Source organism: Chaetodon trifascialis, chromosome 11 (assembly GCF_039877785.1).
Source record: "Chaetodon trifascialis isolate fChaTrf1 chromosome 11, fChaTrf1.hap1, whole genome shotgun sequence".
NCBI lineage: Eukaryota > Metazoa > Chordata > Actinopteri > Chaetodontiformes > Chaetodontidae > Chaetodon > Chaetodon trifascialis.
Genome location: NC_092066.1, coordinates 27,932,144 through 27,952,109, shown reverse-complemented (window position 1 = coordinate 27,952,109; position 19,966 = coordinate 27,932,144). Strand labels below are relative to the sequence as shown.

The window sequence follows — 19,966 nt, the reverse complement described above, 5'->3', positions numbered from 1 at the left end:
AAGCAAAGCACCTGAAAACAACCCGTGAGGGGGAAAGATGTGACAGTCTGTCAGTTTTGGTTACATTTGACAAGGAGCGACTCCCTGATAAAGTGTATATAGGGTATATGAGTTACGGTGTGAGGCTCTATGTGCCTCCGCCATTGAGGTGCTTTAAATGCCAGAAGTATGGGCATGTCGCAGCAGTGTGCAAGGGGAAACAAAGGTGTGGGAGATGTGCTGGGGAGCATGAATATGGGAAATGTGAAAACGGAGCCAAGCTTAAGTGCTGCAATTGTGGAGGGGATCATACTTCTGCATACAGGGGATGTGAAGTCAGTAAGAGAGCAGCAGAAGTGCAGCAAATTCAAACATCACACGGGGTTACATACGCAGAAGTGGCCAGGAGGGTGCAGGCAACTGAAAGTAATGCCTGGGCGACAGAGAGACATGAAGTGAGAGCACATGAAGGCTGTAAAAGAATTTAGGAAGACACGATGATTGTGGGGAAGAGAGATTTCATACTGTTTATGGTTGAAGTGATTAAGTGTACAGCGCAAATGGACAAAAAAACGGAAAAAATCAAAATAATAGTGAAATCAGCAGAGAAGTATCTGGGACTGGAGGCCATTGGGTGGGAGGAAGTGGAGGATCTTTTGAAAGGAGGGGCATTCAGTTCACAGATTCCATCACAACAATCATCAATATGGGGTGGGGGATCATCATGGTCCTAAGTATAGTGCAATGGAATGCAAGAAGCCTCATAGCTAATGGGCAGGAATTTAAGAAGTTTATTTCTGGGTTACAGGACAAACCCAGTATAATCTGCGTTCAAGAAACATGGCTGAGAGTGCAGTGGGATTTTGTAATACATGGGTACACGGCTGTAAGAAAAGACAGGAAGAATGGGACAGGTGGTGGGGTAGCTACCTTTGTTAAGGATGGAACAGGGTTCAATATTGTTCAAATAGGGACAGAACATGAGGCCATAACAATTAAAATTTGGACAGGAAGGGATGAGGTAGCGGTTATTAATTACTATAACCCATGCAACAGATTGAGTATGGATTCACTGAATATGGTACTGGGGGATGTGCAAGGGAAAATAGTGTGGTGTGGGGACTTCAATGCACATAGCACTTTATGGGGGAGTGAGAGAACAGACTCAAATGGTTCAATAGTGGAAGAATTTATAGAGGATAAAGGGTTAGTATGTATGAATGATGGGAGGGGCACTAGGTATGATTGTGTACGAAATAAGGAGAGTGCAATTGACTTAACTTTAATGTCCAATGAGATGGCAGGTGTCACAGATTGGGAAGTGCAAGATGAAATATTAATGGGGAGTGATCACTATCCAGTCATTAGTAAGGTGGGAGTAGAAATGCAGCAAGAGGAGGAAAGGAGGGTGCCAAGGTGGAAATTTCAGAATGCTAAATGGGATGTTTATCAGGCAGTGAGTAGAAATAAGTTTGAGGAGTTACATGAGGGGCAAGGGATAGATGTAGATGAATGGAATAAGAGAGTGGTCGCAGCTATAATACAGTCTGCTGATGAGACAGTTCCAAAAGTGTCAGGGGGCAGAAGTGTAAAAAGTGTACCATGGTGGGACGATAACTGCAAACAGGCAATAAAAACACGCAACAGGGCATTCAGATTGTTAAAGAAAGAGCATACAATGGAGTCATTAATCCAATATAGAAGGTCACAGGCAGTGGTGAGAAGGATGATCAGAGCAGCTAAGCGGGCGTGCTGGAGGAAGTACTGTAGTGGAATAGGGCAGGAAGTACAGCTATCAGATGTTTGGGGAATGATAAAAAAAATGAGTGGAATAAGAAGAAGTATAACAATCCCAATTCTGAAGAAGGATAATAGAACAGCAGTCAGTAGTTTAGAGAAGGCGAAACCATTGGCTGAAACGTTGATTCGAGTTCATAGTTCAGAAAATATCTCAGCAGAAGCAAAGCAGCATAGGCAAAATGTGCTGACACGAAACACTTGGGTTACTAAGAAAAAGCAGGCAAGAGGGGAAGACCTAGACCTGCCCTTTAATTTGTATGAATTAAGACGAGCCGTCTCCAACGCGCGGCAGTCGTCGCCAGGGAAAGATGATGTTTGCTACTGTATGTTAGATCACATGGATGACAGGTTGCTGGGGGTAATATTGAAGCTATTTAACAAAGTATGGGATTCAGGGGAGGTTCCACAAGCATGAAAACACTCAGTAATAGTGCCAATTTTGAAACCAGGTAAAGGAGCATCAGATCCATCAAATTATAGGCCAATTGCACTTACATCCCAGTTAGGGAAGACAATGGAGAAGATGGTGACAGAAAGGCTGATGTATTTTTTAGAGAGTTGAGATCTTTTTTCATCGTATCAAAGTGGGTTTCTTAAAGGACGAAATACGATGGATTCAGTGCTTAGGTTAGAATCGGATATTAGGAAAGCACAGACAAATAAAGAAATAGTGATGGCAGTGTTCTTTGACATAGAGAAGGCATATGATATGCTATGGAAAGAAGGGCTGCTGATTAAATTAGATAAGTTGGGAGTAGGAGGGAAATTATATAACTGGGTATTGAGCTTCCTGTTTGGGAGAACGATAGAGGTGAGAGTAGGGCAGGAATTCTCTCCAATATATAAGGTTGAAAACAGAACTCCGCAAGGGAGTGTGTGTAGTCCAGTGTTCTTTAATTGTATGATCAATGACATATTTGAGGAGGTGGGAGGAGGAATAAGTAAGTCATTATTTGCTGATGACGGGGCCCTATGGGTGAGGGGGAGAAATCAAGAGTATTTGCAGAAAAAGCTGCAGGCAGCTGTTGAAAAAGTGGAGCAGTGGGCGAATAGGTGGGGGTTTAAACTGTCAGTGGCAAAAACCCAAGTAATATGCTTTGCGAAGTGACATAAAGAGGTGTCAATAAAGCTATATGGTCAAACACTAGAACAAGTCAAAGTTATTCGGTTTTTGGGTGTTTTGTTTGATGAAAAACTTACCTGGAAGCAGCATATTGAAAAAGTGAGAGATAAGTGTAAGAATGTTAATAACCTTATGAGGTGTTTGGCAGGACGAGATTGGGGTGCAACCAGGAAGTCTCTGTTAAACATATATCAAGCTATGATGAGATCTAGAATAGATTATGGCAGTGTGGCTTATATGTCAGCAGCAGAGAGTCACCTTAAGAAGCTGGATGTGGAACAGGCCAAAGGGCTGAGGATATGTAGTGGGGCGTTTAAGACCTCTCCAGTGGCTGCTCTACAAGTTGAGGTGGGGGAAGAGCCTCTGAGGATAAGAAGGGTGAAGCTCATGCTGGCATACTGGGTGTATCTGCAGGGGCACAAAAGCAATATTAGAGGAGTGTTCAGAGTACAGCAAGGCAAATTTTTGGAGCTTGGGCTGGGTTGGAAATATAAAAGCTGAGAGTGTTGGTTTATGTAATATGCAGTATGTGTCGAGTAGTTCTTTGCCAGACATTCCTTCTTGGGTATTTTAGGAGCCAATGGTGGACTTTGATGTTCAGTGCCAACTAAAGAAAAAATCAGGGCAAAGTGGTACAGGAGTTATTGTGCAAAGATATATTGAACAGAACTATGCAAACAAGCTATTGATATTTACGGGTGGGTCAAAGGATCCAGAGACTGGGCACACAGGGGCAGCAGCCTACATTGCAGAACAGAGACTGGCAATTAAAGAGAGAGCTACAGATCACGCCTCAGTTTATACGGTTGAGCTCTTAGCTATTACACTTGCCTTAAAGTGGTTGAAGGAAGGCAGTAATGTACATGCATTAATAGCATCAGACAGCTATGCAGCCCTAAAAAGTAACAATGAAGTCATGTAGACAAGACCTAGTTATGGAGATACATCAACTGCTACATCAACTCCATAGCAGGGGGGGGGGACAGTCTGCTTTGTGTGGGTCCCAGCTCATGCAGGGGTTGAGGGCAATGAAGAGGTGGACATACTGGCAAAACAAGCAGTCAAAGCGCAAACAATAAACAACAACATTCCGCTGGGCAGAACTGAAGGGAAATCAATCATTAAAACACATATGCAGAAGGTGTGGCAGGAATACTGGGACAGAAATGACACAGGGAGATATTTTTACAGTATACAGAAGCAAATGGGGGGAGGGCGGGTGTTGGGCAGGAGCAGGAAGGAGGAGGTGGCCCTCACCTGCCTCAGGCTGGGACATACAGGGCTGAACAGCACATTAAGAATAATTGGTAAACACCCTACAGGTAACTGTAGAAGCTGTGATGAGCAGGAGACAGTGCAACACCTGTTAATGGAATGCAAAGAGTATGAAAGAGAGAGGAGAGTGTTAAAAGCAGGCCTGGAGAAAGAGAAAGTAGGATTCACACTAGGGAATCTGTTACAAAGATCAGAAGATATCAATAAACATGTACAAAGATATTTGAGGAAAACTGGTTTAGTTGAGAGGATCTAGATTGGGTTTGGAGGGGGTTCCCCCCTCCCATTTCTTTGTTTTGTTTTTTTTTTACCGCTAGCCTCCTGTTCCACACTCCAGTCCGGTAGGTGGCGGCAATGGGCCTAATAGTAGGATGCCAGCCGCCAATCAAAACAAGAAGAAGAAGAAGAAGAAGAAGAAGAAGAAGAAGAAGAAGAAGAAGAAGAAGAAGAAGAAGAAGAGAGGCCTTTGACAGCTCCGCCCCTCTTCCACCGGCAGGCCTGTCTCACCAACGGAACGTAACAAGCGTGCCTTTAGTAGTTCCTAGCGGCCATGGGACGTACGGAAAGTGAGCCATTGACGCTCGCAGGGTCTTCAGTCTTCCATCTATGCTCAACAGCTACATTTCTGCGTGTGTGTCCCGGAAGAACTAAGTAAAACCAGGTAAGGGAACAGCGATGTCCTGTCAGTGACTCTTGCTCCGACTGAACGTCGACGAACATGCTCAGCAACAGCATCAATAGCTACAGCCATACGCAGTGTTTTGCCTGAACGCGTTCATTGAACGATAGTTCATGAACTCGTTCATATTTTGGGCGGAACGTAACTGTAACTGAACGAACTGTATTACTGCCTGATGAACATTACTGTGAACTCGTTCATTCTGGTGTCTGTGAACGGCACACTCTCTCAGGCTACGTCTACACTTAGACCCCATGTCACTTAGAGAAAACTCATATGTTTTCATGCCGTTTGGCCTCTCGTTTACACGCAAAAGGATTTTTTTTTTTTTTTTTTACCACGGAAAACGATCATTTTTAAAATCTCCGGCCAAAGTGGAGATTTCTGAAAACGCCGGCTATTTGTCGGCGTGTAAACTGGGTTAAACGGCGTTTTAGGTTCCGAAACGTCACATCATGTGACTGAATACTTAACGTCATGTGAGCGACCTATGTTTACACACCCATAGGCTTGGCACAATTATGATGCGCTCGACGGCGTATTTATCCGGGTTCATGTATACGACAACATTTTTGAAAACGATGTTGTGTGCACGATGTTATTTTTGAAAACGGAGGGCCCAAAATATCGTTTTTCCAAATTACCCTGCTACGTGTAAACTTGGGCTCAGAGAAAACGCATATGCTTTCATGCGGTTTGGCCTCTACACGCAAACGGAGTTTTTTTTTTTCACGGAAAACGATTATTTTTAAAAACTCCGGCCAAAGTGGAGATTTCTGAAAATGCCAGTTATGTGTTGGTGTGTAAACAGGGTTAAACTGCGTTTTAGGTTCCGAAACGTCACAACATGCGACTGAAAATACTTAAAGTCATGTGAGTAACCAATGTTTACACTCGCGCCCATACATGAACCCATATCCGGGTTCATGTAAAGGACAACATTTTTGAAAACGATTTTGTGTGCACAATGTTATTTTTGACATTGTAATCACAATTTAAAAGAAAAGGTAGCCCTCCAATTTTTCCAAAAATGTTCTGTGGTATGAAGTACCAAAGGGATTCTGGGTTTTTTAAATATTCTTTTATCCATTTTTGTTTTAAAGGTATAGTTCATATCCATATAATCTAGCAACTCCACGTCGCGGTCCTGCTAAGATTTATTTTTTTAAATGATGGGTTTTGTTTTTCCCAAACAAAATTAATTAATTAAGGTGTTATTTATTTCTTTACACCCCTCAACCTCAGTCCCTTGTGAAAGGTTGTTTTCTGTTGCTGGTCACATTGTGCAGAAAAAGAGAGCTTCTTTATCCTCTGAAAATGTAAATAATCTTGTGTGCCTTAGCAACTGGCTTAGTGCAGAGGAGTAGAAAAAAAAAACAGAGCTCCAGTAAAACATGCACTTTACATTCTTGTCCCCTGTAAAGGAAGTTTCAATAGTGAACTTTTTCTGGTAATGCTGCTAATGTTAAAAGTTTCTGCTGTTACCTCAGAAATTGCCTGTTTGTCCTGATTGTGGCTCAGGATTTTGTTGGTGGATTTTTTTTTTATTTTTCATAAAGAGAATGTCCTGGCAATGGCAATAAGCTTTAATTTATTATTATTACTATTATTATTTATTTTATTTATTATTATTATTATTATTTTTATTTATTTTTTTAACATTTTTTTTTAGTTGAGATTTACACTAAATATGTGTTACTGAGTGCTGATGTTAAAAGTGTTTGCACAACAAATGTTATGGCACTTTCGTTCATATGGCAGCTCATATGGCAGCTCTTTACACTATTTTTGAATTCATTATTGGATTTTGCGTATACGATGCGATTAATTGTGATTAATCAGGCAAATTATGCGATTAATTGTGATTAAAGATTTTAATTGTTGCCCAGCCCTAGTTTTTTTGTATTCTGGGTTTGAAGTTTTTTATTTGATGATCATTAGGATTTTTAGAAATGTGAATTCCAAGATACCTAACACTTTCTTTAACTGGAATCTTACACATGAGGGTTTCCTTGGTGTTATATAGACATAATATTTCACATTTTTTTAAATTAAGTTTTAAACCTGATGCATTAGAAAAGGTGTCTGTTATCCTAAGTGCTGTCTCTATTTGTTGTTTATTTTTCAAAAATAATACTGTATCATCTGCTAGCTATCTTTAAACCTTGAAAAACGTTGCTCTGTCGAATCTAAACAACTCTAAGGAAGAGAAATGGAGAGCAGGGACATCCTTGATGGACCGACCTGCAAACTGAAATTCTTTTGGTAGTATTTGGGAATAACATGACACAACAACTGATATCTTTCGAGAGCATTTTGATATTGGAGACAAACATTTCACCAAAACCAAAAGATTAAAGTGATCTAAATAAAATGTCGAATGCCTGATAAAAGTCCATCCATCCATTTTCTATATCGTCTATCCCTTTCGGGGTTGTGTGGGGGGCTGGAGCCTATCCCAGCTGTCAACGGGCGAGAGGCGGGGTGCACCCTGGACCGGTCGCCAGTCGATCACAGGGCAACACACAAAACAGACAACCATTCACGCTCACACTCACACCTAAGGGCAATTTTAGAGTCACCAATTAACCGAATGAGCATGTTTTTGGCCTGTGGGAGGAAGCTGGAGTACCTGAAGAGAACCCACGCATGCATGGGAAGAACATGCAATCTTCACACAGAAGGGCCCTGCCTGACCCGGGGATTGAACCAGCGACCTTCTTGCTATGAGGCACGCACACGACCTGCTGAACCACTATTGAGCCCCTGCTGTGTTCAGTGCAAAGCACTGAACCACTATTGTTCTTCTGCGTGTTTCTTCTTCTTCTTATTAGTGATTCAGTGCGAAGCACTTAACACTATTGTTCTTCTGCGTGTTTCTTCTTCTTCTTCTTCAACTTCTTCTTCTTCCGTACAAATTTCGATTCGCTACTAGTCCTACCCGTTTTGAGAGCACCCAGGCACGTTTTGATATTATATATCAAAATGTGCTGCTCGATCGGGAATGGGGTGCTATTATTTTTCTCGACAGAATACACGAAAAACGCACGAAAAAATCCCAGAAGAATAAGAAAAAATCTCCCCCTTTTTCAAAGGGCTACTGCTCGGGCATACTTTCACCTAGAGATGACATTCCAACTTGAAAACGTAGACATAAGTCTCGTCTATTGTTGTATTAAATCTCGTTTTGATAGGTCGTATAGTTTTTGAGCAGTTGCCGTTCAATGACCGTGAGCGTTTGGGGAGAAATTTTGAGTTTATAATGGGTGTGTATTGCGCGGAATTTTCGCGCTAGAGTGGAGGGGATTAACTGCCAGAGTGGAGAGAAGGTCTGAAAATTGTCTGAAACTGAAACTTTCCACGCTCCTCCAAAGCACAAATTTTGCTTTACGCGCGTGAAACTTTCCAAGGCTTGCGCTGATTCTCACGATGTGCCTGGCTAAATGATAGGACTTACGGTTTTTGAGTTGTGAGCCTCTGAGCAAGGAGAGCGCCTCTGACCTCGCCCATAAGGTCCAATACAAATCAAAAACGGGAGAGACAGAAACCAACCATTTTTTAATTCGCTCTAAAATCCGCATTTTTGAGGCCAGCGGAAAAAGAAAGTGATCAGCTTGTACAGCAAAGCCTTGTGGCTCTCATGGTGAAGAAATTTCCGGAATAGGAGTTTCGGTCTTTGCGTGAGAAGCGTTTGTTCAGAGGGTGCGCAGAGGCCAAATTCAGATGTTTCTCAGACTCACAGACCCGCAGGTGGCCTGATTTCAAGTTGCCGGGGCAACCCCTGAGCCTTCGTGCCTCTCCCACACACACACACACACACACACACACACACACACACACACACACACACACACACACACACTTACACATATGTAGCTTTAGCTGCAGCTGTGCAGCTCAGTCAAATGATCAGGGCCGTTTCTCAATATGCGTTCTTCTCTGTACTTGTGTTCTTGTGTACTTGAGAAACGTCAGTTGCCGTGCCAACCTCTGAGCCGAAGTGCCTCTCCCACACTCATATTATGTAGCTTTAGCTGCAGCTGTGCAGGTGATTCAAATGAGCAGCTCCTCATTAAGCAAAGCTGAAATGTAATGTAATAAGTGATGTTGGCCTGTTAGCGCTAGCCACAATGCTAACATGCTAATGCTAACATGAGGTCCTATGAGCTTGTTGGTGCATGGAGGTTTGACTATAGACATAATATACGTAGACGCCTCATTACATGCTGGAGCGTAATCCAGCGTCACCGCCATATTGGGTGGGTTTCCGCTAGCACCAGAGCCAACCGAAGTCAACGTAAAGAGCGCAACAATGCCCCTATTTTATTTATTTATTTTATTTTATTTGGCTTCCCAGCCCCAGTTGCAAGCTTAACAGGGTAGTGTAAGACGTTGGAATGACCTGAAATTATAAAGCTTAGTTTTCCAGGCCTTAAAAAAAAAGAAAGAAGGAAAAAATGTACTGAGCAGGTATATATGGGAGCTTTGTATGTGTGTGTGTGTGTGTGTGTGTGTGTGTGTGTGTGTGTGTGTGTGTGTGTGTGTGTGTGTGTGTGTGTGTGTGTGTGTGAAAGCAGCAGTGGGCCGACACACATGATGAGTTTGCCAAAAAGAAAAAACCTTCCTCGTTTCGACAGTTTGTTTTGGTGAAGTTTTATTCCAACACAAATAAGTATAAAAACTTAAAGTTTAATACGCATGTCAACAGGTTATGCGAGATGTCTGGTTTTTGTGCGTGTGTTGTGTGCCTGTGCTTAACTTTACATTAAATAAACTCAGTGCACAAAACAAACAAAAATGAAGAAATTCTTGTGTTATTGGTGTGTACAGAAGGGCCATGATTTTGTGTGTGTGTGTGTGTGTGTGAGAGAGAGAGAGAGAGAGAGAGAGAGAGAAATCAAATGAACAATCAAACTGTTTCTTTATTAAAATATAAAATTAATTCATTTATACATTTATTAATATGCCATACCATATGTCTGTATTATGCTCTTTAACAAAGACAAAGTATTTCAGCATGAAAGCATTTGTTTTTAATGTGTGACACCATCCTGTATCATAACTACATCTCTGACGTTTGTGACAAACCAAACCGTGTGAAAATTGGGTAAAAATTAAAGGAGTTATGATGATTATAGTAGCTGGACATACACCTTCCTCCGTAGAAATAAATGCACTGGGGACGCATGGGAGACCCATCCAAGATGGCGGCCGCGCTGAACGTCAGCTCCAATAGGAAGCGTCAGTCAATGAGGCGTTTACGTATATATGTCTATGGGTTTGACTATTGATGTCGGGTTGTTGTGCTAACATGCTAATGTTAGCATGCTAATGCTAACATACGTTAAAATGAATGTTCATTGCATTCTAATGGTGGTTCAGATGTTTTTAATGTGTTATTTGACATGCTAATGTTAGCATGCTAATGCTAATATGCTAACATACGTTAAAATGATTGGCAAAGGCATTCTAATGGTGTTTGCGACCTTCAATGTGTATTTTTTGACATGCTAATGTTAGCTTTGCGTTGTGTTTTTAGTACTGGACACTGCCACACGGCCCGGCGTTTGCGCACTGTATCACTCTCCAAAGTTCCCGCCGAGGGAAATTTGTCTAGTTAGAATTTGATATCCTGGACAACCAGTTTAAATCCATTCACTGAACTACTGTATAACCTCTTCTCTTTGTGTCTCAGTATGCTTGGAGCGGTGGTGGTTGGCATGGGTACAGCTGGATGGGTGAGGATCAGAGACATGTTGGCTCCCCTGCCTGGCAGTCCTGCAGAGAAACTCACTGTTAAAGGATTCATATCCAGGTAATGTGCACAAGGTGCACATTTTAATTCTACTTTATTCTCCACCTTATTTTAATGTATACTTACAAACTACGTTAATCTGCTCCACTTGCTTTTCCACACACACACACACACACACACACACACACACACACACACACACCCCTACACTACTGTTACTGCACACACACTGGCTTGCCCCACCTCGCTTCTTTCTGGTTAGGAATGAGGAGTGATTTTGGGTAATTTGTCTCAAAACCAAAAACGGAAAGAGCGTTTGCTGTGTCAGAATCAAAAAATGAGAAACCAATTACAAATGGTCCATTTTTGGTTTTTGGAAATTCCTTCTATCATTGTTCTTTTTTCAATTGAATAATGAAGAGGTCTGTTTATGTTAAACCAATTCATTGTTTCTTTTGAAACCAGAAAAACAGAAGTCATATGTTTTTTGTTTTAAATCAAAAATGAAAACCCAAATTACATGGTATATTTGTTTATTTGGTATATTTCTTTTTGTTTCCAAATGAAGAACAAGAAAACCAAATTCCAGCAACCAGAAGAGTGACGTGATGTCATATGCAAACAAGCTATTATTATAAAGGTGACTTTTTTTAAGCAGTTTTCTCATCAGTATGATCCTGATAGATGTTTTTGTCAACAGGAGAAGCCTGGGCACTCAGCAGGGAGTGAGTCAGATATCAGTTGAGGAGGCTGTTAACAGAGAGGACATTCATGTGGCATTCATCTGCACTGAAAATGAGTCGCATGAGGTCAACATCAGGTAATGTTAGAGACAAGCAACTACAAAATAGTCTCTGCCCTTGATTTCTGCCACATTGCATAAGCCAGTGAATCAATCAATTAATTAATTCAAAATAAAAGGAAAAAACAGCAGAACAAGTCTTAGAATGGTGTTGGGCCATACGTCTTGAATGGCAATATCTTGTAACACATTTCAGTCACTGAGTGGCCACTGGCGGCCAGAAGATACATGAAGGAAGCATAGGTTGTCTTCTGGCCACCAGTGGCAGTATAGAGCTCACAGCTGCTGAGCAGAACTCTAGCTCAAGAGAATAAAAAACTGTGATGTACTTAATTGCATAATTTTATTTAATTCTAAAATATCATTTTCAGTGCATGTTGAACAAAGAAAGTTCACATCTGTCACATTGACTTGAAATGTCATAATTACATGCATAACAAAGCAACAGACTGAGCTAACAGCTGATAGTTAGTCTCTGTTTCTGACTGTATGAGCTCCCTGCTAACCTACAACTTGCAGCCAAAAGTTCTCTTGCTTTGTTTATTGCAGTGATTTCTTGGGGGGGTTTGCTGTAATATTTAACTCTCCATATTATATGTTTAATATGTACTGCTTTGTGGCCATAAACATTCTAGTTTTGTTTTAATGCTCGTTTTCTTCACTGTGAACTGGTGTGATCAGCGCTTGATATGTTAGGTTGTTGGTGTTTCCAAGTCATGAAGTGAACCAGACTTTACGTAGTCTGCCCACTTTAGCTCCAGCTTTATGAAGCAGATTGATCCTGGTTCAATCTGTGAAGTAAATTCAAGACACAATAAGCCCTGCTTTGCTAAGCCACCTTTATGAAACACTCCTTTGGTTTCGGGCAACAGCAAGCAGCTATTTCCACTGACAAAGCTCATATAAACCCAGCGGACACCATCTGTTCAGCACCAATACTGGACTTTTATCAGGTGGCCAGAGAAACCACTCCAAATCATTGCTAATATTGCTCTGTGTCTGCTGGATGTGTAAATAGGCAACTCTTTGTAACTTTATAGTAGTAGTGATATGCCACATGTTTTTTTCTTAGCACCCATATATCAAAAAAAAAAAAAAAAAAAAAGCTGAGCATCTTCTTTCACCACATTAGTACACTGGACACTGTATAACTTGACAGCTCTGTTCTCTAATTTTTTTTTAAATCTCTTATTCTCTTATGGAGAAACAGAATGCACAACTTCTAGTTTCCTAGCAGAATTACTGTTTTGATGGGTGGCACGGTGGCAACACTGTCGCCTCACAGCTAGAAGGTCCCGGTGTGATTCTTGCTGTGGGCGCCGGGGGCCTTTGGTGCCTGCTGCTCCAGGAAAGGGACCTTTCTGTGTGGAATTTGCATGTTCTCCCCGTGTTGACCTGGGGTATCCTCCTTAAAAAAAAACCCACTAAAAACATGCAAGAAGATCACCACCTGACCAATGGTGACAAAGGAAACTGGGTCCCCGGGCACCGATCGGATGGCAGCCCACCACTCCTGGTCTGTCGCGGAGGATGGACAACCAGGATGGGTGAAATGCGGTGGACAAATTTCACCAACTGCGTGGCATGCATGTGTATGTGTGTTGTGTGACTAATAAAGGGGATTGTCCCTCTGATTCTTCTTCTTCTGAACAATTTTGACCAAGAAACTCTCTTTTATCTCATCAGGACTTTTCTGCAGGCAGGGAAACACGTCTGTGTCGAATATCCCATGACCTTGAATTACAAGGCTGCTGTGGAGCTCTGGGATTTGGCCCAGGAAAAAGGTGATATTAATGTATGACAATGTCTAAGTATAACATGTATGTATGTCAGGATGAAGTTTACTGTTCAACATGAACAACATCTAACACTCTGAGGAAAATGTCAGGTTATGATCAATGCGTGGTACCTTCAGTCAGCTCTGGGTTTTGAGACGTTTCTGCAAAAATACACAGGCCAAACTAAAAGTTTGTGCATCTCATTCTACTATCTCAATTAACATTTGTGTGTGTGTGTGTGTGTGTGTGTGTGTGTGTGTGTGTGTGTGTGTGTGTGTGTGTTTGTTTGTTTGTTTGTTTGTTTTTATGTGTGTGTCAGGCTTGATTCTTCATGAGGAACACATTGAGCTACTGACAGAAAACTACAAAGAAATCAAGAGAGAGGTAGAGGGAAAAGTCTTGCAAGAAGGTACCCTTCATTTTACTGGTAAGAGACAGTAGTGTGTATCCCCGTGGTGTGTTTTTTAATTCAATTTCAATTCAATTCAATTCAATTTTATTTGTATAGCGCCAAATCACAACAGAAGTTGTCTCAGGACACTTTCCATATAGAGCTGGTACAGACCAAGCTCTTTTATCTACAAAGAAACCAACAATTCCCCCATGAGCAAGCACTTGGCGACAGTGGCGAGGAAAAACTTCCTTTTAACAGGCAGAAACCTCGAGCAGAACCAGACTCTGGGTGGGCAGCCATCTGCCTCGACCGGTGACAGACAGACAGACAGAAATGCAGTCAGAGAGAGAGAGAGAGAGAGAGAGAGAGAGAGAGAGAGAGACTCCGGGGAAGGAGCTAAGTTAGTAACACGCCGTGGTAGGACATGAGAGCGTGCGGATGGAGAGGGACAGAAGGACAGAGGATCTCGGTGTATCTTTGGATGTCCCCCGACAGTCTAATCCTATAGCAGCATAACTATGGTGCTGGTCCAAGACAAGCCTGAGCCAGCCCTAACTATAAGCTTTATCAAAAAGGAAAGTTTTAAGCCTACTCTTAAATGTAGAGACAGTGTCTGCCTCCCGGACAAAGACTGGAAGATGGTTCCACAGGAGAGGAGCTTGATAGCTAAATGCTCTGACTCCTGTTCTGCTTTTTGAGACTTTAGGAACCATAAGTAGACCTGCATTCTGGGAACGCAGTGTTCGAGTAGGGCAATAAGGTACTATGAGCTCTTTAAGATAAGAAGGTGCCTGGCCATTTCTGGCTTTGTAAGTAAGGAGGAGAACTTTAAACTCTATTCTAAACTTTACAGGGAGCCAGTGCAAAATGGCGAGTATTGGAGAAATATGATCTCGCTTCCTGGTTTTTGTCAGAACACGTGCTGCAGCGTTCTGGAGCAACTGGAGAATATTCAGCAACGAATTTGGGCAGCCTGATAGTAAAGAATTGCAATAATCCAGCCTGGAAGTTACGAATGCATGGACTAGTTTTTCTGCATCATTTTGAGACAAAATATGCCTGATTTTTGCGATATTACGTAGGTGAAAAAAGGCAGTCCTTGAAATTTGTTTTACATGGGAGTGAAAGGACATGTCTTGGTCAAAGATAACTCCCAGATTCTTTACAGTGGTGCTGGAGGCCAGCGCAATGCCATCCATAACTGCTATGTCATCAGAAAGTGACTTTCTAAGATGTTTAGGGCCTACTACTATAACTTCAGTTTTGTCCGAGTTTAGCATCAGAAAATTGCAGGTCATCCAGGTCTTTATGTCATGAAGACATGCTTGTAGTCTAGTTAACTGACTGGTTTCTTCCGGTTTCATATATATAGATATATACATATACATAAATATAGCTGGGTATCATCTGCATAGCAATGAAAATTTATTGAGTGCTTCCTGATAATCTTACCTAAAGGAAGCATATATAAGGTGAATAGAATTGGTCCAAGCACAGAACCCTGCGGAACTCCATAGCTGACTTTAGTGAGCACAGAGGAGTCGTCATTAACGCGTACAAACTGAGAGCGATCTGACAAGTAGGATTTAAACCAGCTTAGCGCAGTTCCCTTAATGCCAATGAAATGTTCCAGTGTCTGCAATAGGATGCCATGGTCAATGGTGTCAAATGCAGCACTAAGATCCAGTAAGACTAGTACAGAGACAAATCCTTTATCAGATGCAATTAGAAGGTCATTTGTAACTTTAACCAGTGCTGTCTCTTTGCTATGATGCACTCTAAATCCTGACTGGAAATCCTCGAATAAACTATTATTGTTTAGAAAGTCGCACAGCTGATTGGCAACTGCTTTCTCAAGAGTTTTTGAGAGAAAGGGAAGGTTGGATATCGGTCTATAGTTGGCTAAAACCCCTGGATCAAGAGTAGGCTTTTTCAGTAGCGGTTTTATCACAGCTACTTTAAAGGACTGTGGTACGTAGCCTGTTGATAAAGAGAGACTGATCATGTCTAAAACTGTAGAGTCAATTAGAGGTAATACTTCTTTAAACAGCTTAGTCGGGATAGGATCTAAAATACAGGTAGATGATTTTGATGATGAAATTATTGAAATTAGTTGGTGAAGGTCAACAGGAGTAAAACAGTCTAAGACTGTGACAGACTGAGTAACAATTTCTACGATTTCTGCGTTTGAAGACAAAACAGTACCTGTTAACGGCAGGAGTCGATGAATTCTGTCTCTAATAGTTAGAATTGTATCATTAAAGAAGCTCATGAAGTCATTACTGTTCAGAGCTAAAGGAATACATGGTTCAATAGAATTATGGCTCTCTGTCAGCCTGGCTACAGTGCTGAAGAGAAACCTGGGATTGTTCTTATTTTCCTCTATTAGTGCAGAGTAATAGGCTGCCCTGGCACTGCGGAGGGCTTTCCTGTATATTTTAAGACTGTCTTGCCAGGCGGACCGAAATTCTTCCAGATTGGTAGAACGCCATTTCCTTTCTATTTTCCGTGAAGTTTGCTTTAATTTGCGGGTTTGAGGAGTATACCATGGAGCTAACCTCCTCTGTTTAATTTTCTTCTTTTTTAGGGGAGCAACAGAGTCAAGTGTCATACGCAACGATCCTGTAGCACTATCAACCAGGAAGTCAATCTGGGAGGGACTAACGTTAGCATAAGACTCCTCTGTTGTATTGAGACATGGCATTGAATTAAATACTGATGGGATCATATCCTTAAATTTTAGCTACAGCACTATCAGACAGGAGTCTGGTATAAGAATTTTTGCCTAATGGCTGGTAGTCTGGTAATATGAATTCGAAAGTTATTAAATGATGGTCTGATAAAAGAGGATTCTGTGAGGAGACTATTAAGTCATCGATTTCAATGCCATATGTCAGAACAAGGTCGAGGGTGTGGTTAAAACAGTGAGTCGGTTCATGTACATTCTGGCGGAAGCCAACTGAGTCTAATACTGAGATAAACGCAGTGCTAAGGCTGTCATTATCAATGTCGACATGTACATTAAAGTCACCTACAATAATTACTTTATCTGCTTCAAGAACTAAACTTGATAGAAACTCAGAGAACTCAGCTATAAATTCGGAGTAAGGACCAGGAGAGCGGTATACTACAACAAATAAAAGTGGCTGCACTGTTTTCCATTTCTCATGAGAAAGAGTGAGAACAAGGCTTTCAAATGAGTTATAGTCGAGTTTAGGTTTAGGGTTGATCAAAAGGCTTGAGTCAAAAATGGCTGCAACTCCACCTCCTCTGCCGCTGCCTTGAGGAATGTGGGTATTAATATGGCTCGGAGGAGTAGCTTCATTTAGGCTCACCTACTCTTCAGGACACAGCCAGGTTTCAGTCAGACAAAATAAATCAACATTATGGTCTGATATTAACTCATTTACTAGAACAGCTTTAGAGGACAGAGATCTGATGTTAAGGAGTCCACATTTAATTCTCTTATCTTGTTGTACTATTGCAGAGGTTGTTCTAATTTTAATTAGATTCTTATGTTTAACTCCTCTTCTCTGTACTTTTGGTTTACTTAGTTTACGTGGTCGGGGGGCAGACACAGTCTCTATGGAGTGTTGGGTGGGTAACTGCTCTAATGGAGGCGCAGAGAAGCGTGTAGGACTGCAGCTCTGCCTCCTGGTCTCAACTCTGAGTTGTCAGGGGTTAGGTTCATAAATAAAATCGGTCAGATTTCTAGAGATGAGAGCTGCTCCCTCCAAAGTGGGATGGATGCCGTCTCTCCTAATCAGACCAGGTCTTCCCCAGAAAGTCTGCCAATTATCAATGAAGCCCACACCGTTTGCTGGACACCACCTCGACAGCCAGCGATTGAACGATGACATGCGGCTAAACATATCATCACTGGTCAGATTTGGCAGGGGTCCAGAGAAAACTACGGAGTCCGACATTGTTTTAGCATATGTACACACCGATTCCACATTAATTTTAGTGACCTCCGATTGGCGTAACTGGGTGTCATTACCGCCGACGTGAATAACAATCTTACGGTATTTACGCTTATCCTTAGCCAGCAGTTTCAAATTTGATTCGACGTCGCCCGCTCTGGCCCCCGGCAGGCATTTGACTATGGTCGCTGGTGTCGCTAACTTCACATTTCTCAAAATGGAGCTGCCAATAATCAGAGTTGGTTTCTCAGCGGGTGTGTCGCCGAGTGGGGAGAACCTGTTAGAAACATGAAGCGGTTGGTGGTGACCCGTGGGCTTCAGCTTGGGACTATGCTTCCTTCGAACAGTCACCCAGCCTCCCTGGTTTCCCGGCTGCTCGGGAGCTGTCGAGGGACGGCTAGCCGGAGCTGCACTTGGTCGGTCCGCACCGACTACGGGGGCCTGGCTAACTATAGCTAATGGTTTTGTTTCCATGGTGCGGAGCCGAGCTTCCAATTCACTAAGCCTCGCCTCCAACTCACCAAATAAACTACATTTATTACACGTACCAGTATCACTAAAGGAGGCAGAGGAGTAGCTAAACATGTGACACACCAAGCAGGAGAGAGCTGGAGAGGGACAGAGAGAAGCCATCGCTAGCTGCTAGGCTAAGTTGGTATAGCTAGCAGAGCAGACAAGCGCGTAGACAAATAAAATTGACGGTCGCTAAATAAACAGACTTATGGGTGCTTGAGCAGAACTAATGTTACTCTAGAGCGCGGATAAAAGGCCGCTGTAACAAAACACAGAGCAAATTACACTCAGAGGAACAAGAGCGACAAACGCACACTACTCGTAAGGCAGCAACCAGAAACAGGAAGTGAGACGATACGCTTACCTCAGCACGTCAGCACATGAGATTCCTTTCCCTCCAAACGTACCGCTCAGTTTCAAAATTAGGAGTGAAAGTATTTTATTAGTTTAGTTTTAGGACAAGGCTTAAGTTTGATGCTGTTTTCCAGTTTATCAAATGTCAGTCTAATGCGGAGTGTTGTCTTACAAGACCAGAAGAAAACACATTTTAGGATTGAAACTCAAGCTGTGTATGTAATTTCATAGTAATAATGTGTGTAGTGTTATTTGTTGAAGGTGGAGCTGTGAAGCCCGGATTTGGTTTCCCAGCATTCACTGGCATTGCTCGCCTCACCTGGTTGGTTGAGTTGTTCGGTGAGCTGTCAGTAACTGCAGCAACCATTGAGGAGGACTCCGGAAACAACTACAGCAAGATGACTGCAAAGCTAAAAACATCTGAAAACAAGTGAGCAAGTATATATCTGTATGTCTGGACTGTATGTCTGTCTGTATATCTGTATGTCTACCGCAGCAACAGCAAAGTTCTTTATATGAGATCATTCATTGGGGAGTGGCTAGATTAACAACTTGTTTAAAGGCCATTATAGTAGCCACTGAATAGGGATGTGTTCCAGCCTCTGCCCTCCCTTGGTTGTCCTGACAGTTAAGGAGAGCACTGATGTGGATATAGGTAAATTATGGAGAGACACTTTATGAAGCATTGAAAGAGTAATTAATATCTGTGTCCTTATAGACCTCTGATGTGGACTGAAGAATGTGGACCAGGTCTCCCCAGGGGAAGGAACATCAACTTTCGCTTTGATTCTTGCACTCTGACCGAGATCCCTTCTGCACCCAAAGGAGCTGTGGGCCTCTTCATGCAGGACCTGATCCACTTCTCTGCCAAGCTTGTGGGCCAAGTGAGTTCCAAGGAGCTCCAGAAAGAGAAAATCAGGATTCTACACTGTTTGAAACTGGCAGACAGAATAAAGCAATTTTGCCAAGGTTGAAAGGGGACTCTCCAGTTTATGATAATCATAAATCTTAACCTCATTCATACATGAATTTGTATTTATTTTGAAAAATGTATTATCACACCAGAGATAATTATTGTCTGAAAGATGAGTCATTGAATTGAATAATACATTCAAACATGAACAGCACATATTCAAACATGGGTGTCTGAAAGTAGAATATTGTGACTACTGGAAATATCATATAGAACAGGTCTCCATCATCCAACAAAGATTCAGTAGGCTGCACCTACTATGACTGTTGTTTGATGGAAGGAAATGTTCTTTTTTGAAAAACCATTCAACCATGGAATTAAAAGGAAACCTTGGCAACACGAGCTGGCTTACTGGAAGCATTTTTAAAAAAATCTAAACTACATGTTTGTAATCAAAATTGACCAGAGGGCCATTTAGCCTGGTGCTATGATTTTGTGATGCAGACTCAAAGACAAACACAGACTCAGGAATAAAATGGCTTATTGAAACAATTTATTGGAAGAGGTAGTGGGCTGGCTGTGGGAGAAGGCAAGAGGGTGCTGAGGCATAGCTGGACTAGCTGGAGCAGCATGAATGGGGGAGAATGCTGTCAGCCAGCAAATGTAGCAGGTGATTAG

At 42.0% G+C, this 19,966-nt stretch overlaps 1 protein-coding gene across 4 annotated transcripts in view; it reads left to right on the top strand.

The window, feature by feature from the left end:
- The first annotated feature begins 4,574 nt into the window (after nt 1-4,574).
- The window catches only part of blvra (biliverdin reductase A), a 43,330-nt gene continuing 27,938 nt past the window's right edge, over nt 4,575-19,966 (top strand). For 3 of the 4 annotated variants that reach the window (XR_011602647.1, XM_070974638.1, XM_070974642.1), the window contains exons 1-7: nt 4,575-4,838; nt 10,552-10,671; nt 11,312-11,431; nt 13,100-13,197; nt 13,511-13,618; nt 18,637-18,805; nt 19,094-19,259. Coding sequence is in view for 3 of the 4 variants with exons in the window: in XM_070974638.1 (XP_070830739.1) it covers nt 10,553-10,671; nt 11,312-11,431; nt 13,100-13,197; nt 13,511-13,618; nt 18,637-18,805; nt 19,094-19,259 (780 nt within the window). In the remaining variant the exon portion in view is untranslated. Of the gene's footprint in view, nt 4,839-10,551; nt 10,672-11,311; nt 11,432-13,099; nt 13,198-13,510; nt 13,619-18,636; nt 18,806-19,093; nt 19,689-19,966 lie in introns of those variants that run through there. The other variant, XM_070974639.1, reaches the window with a different exon arrangement.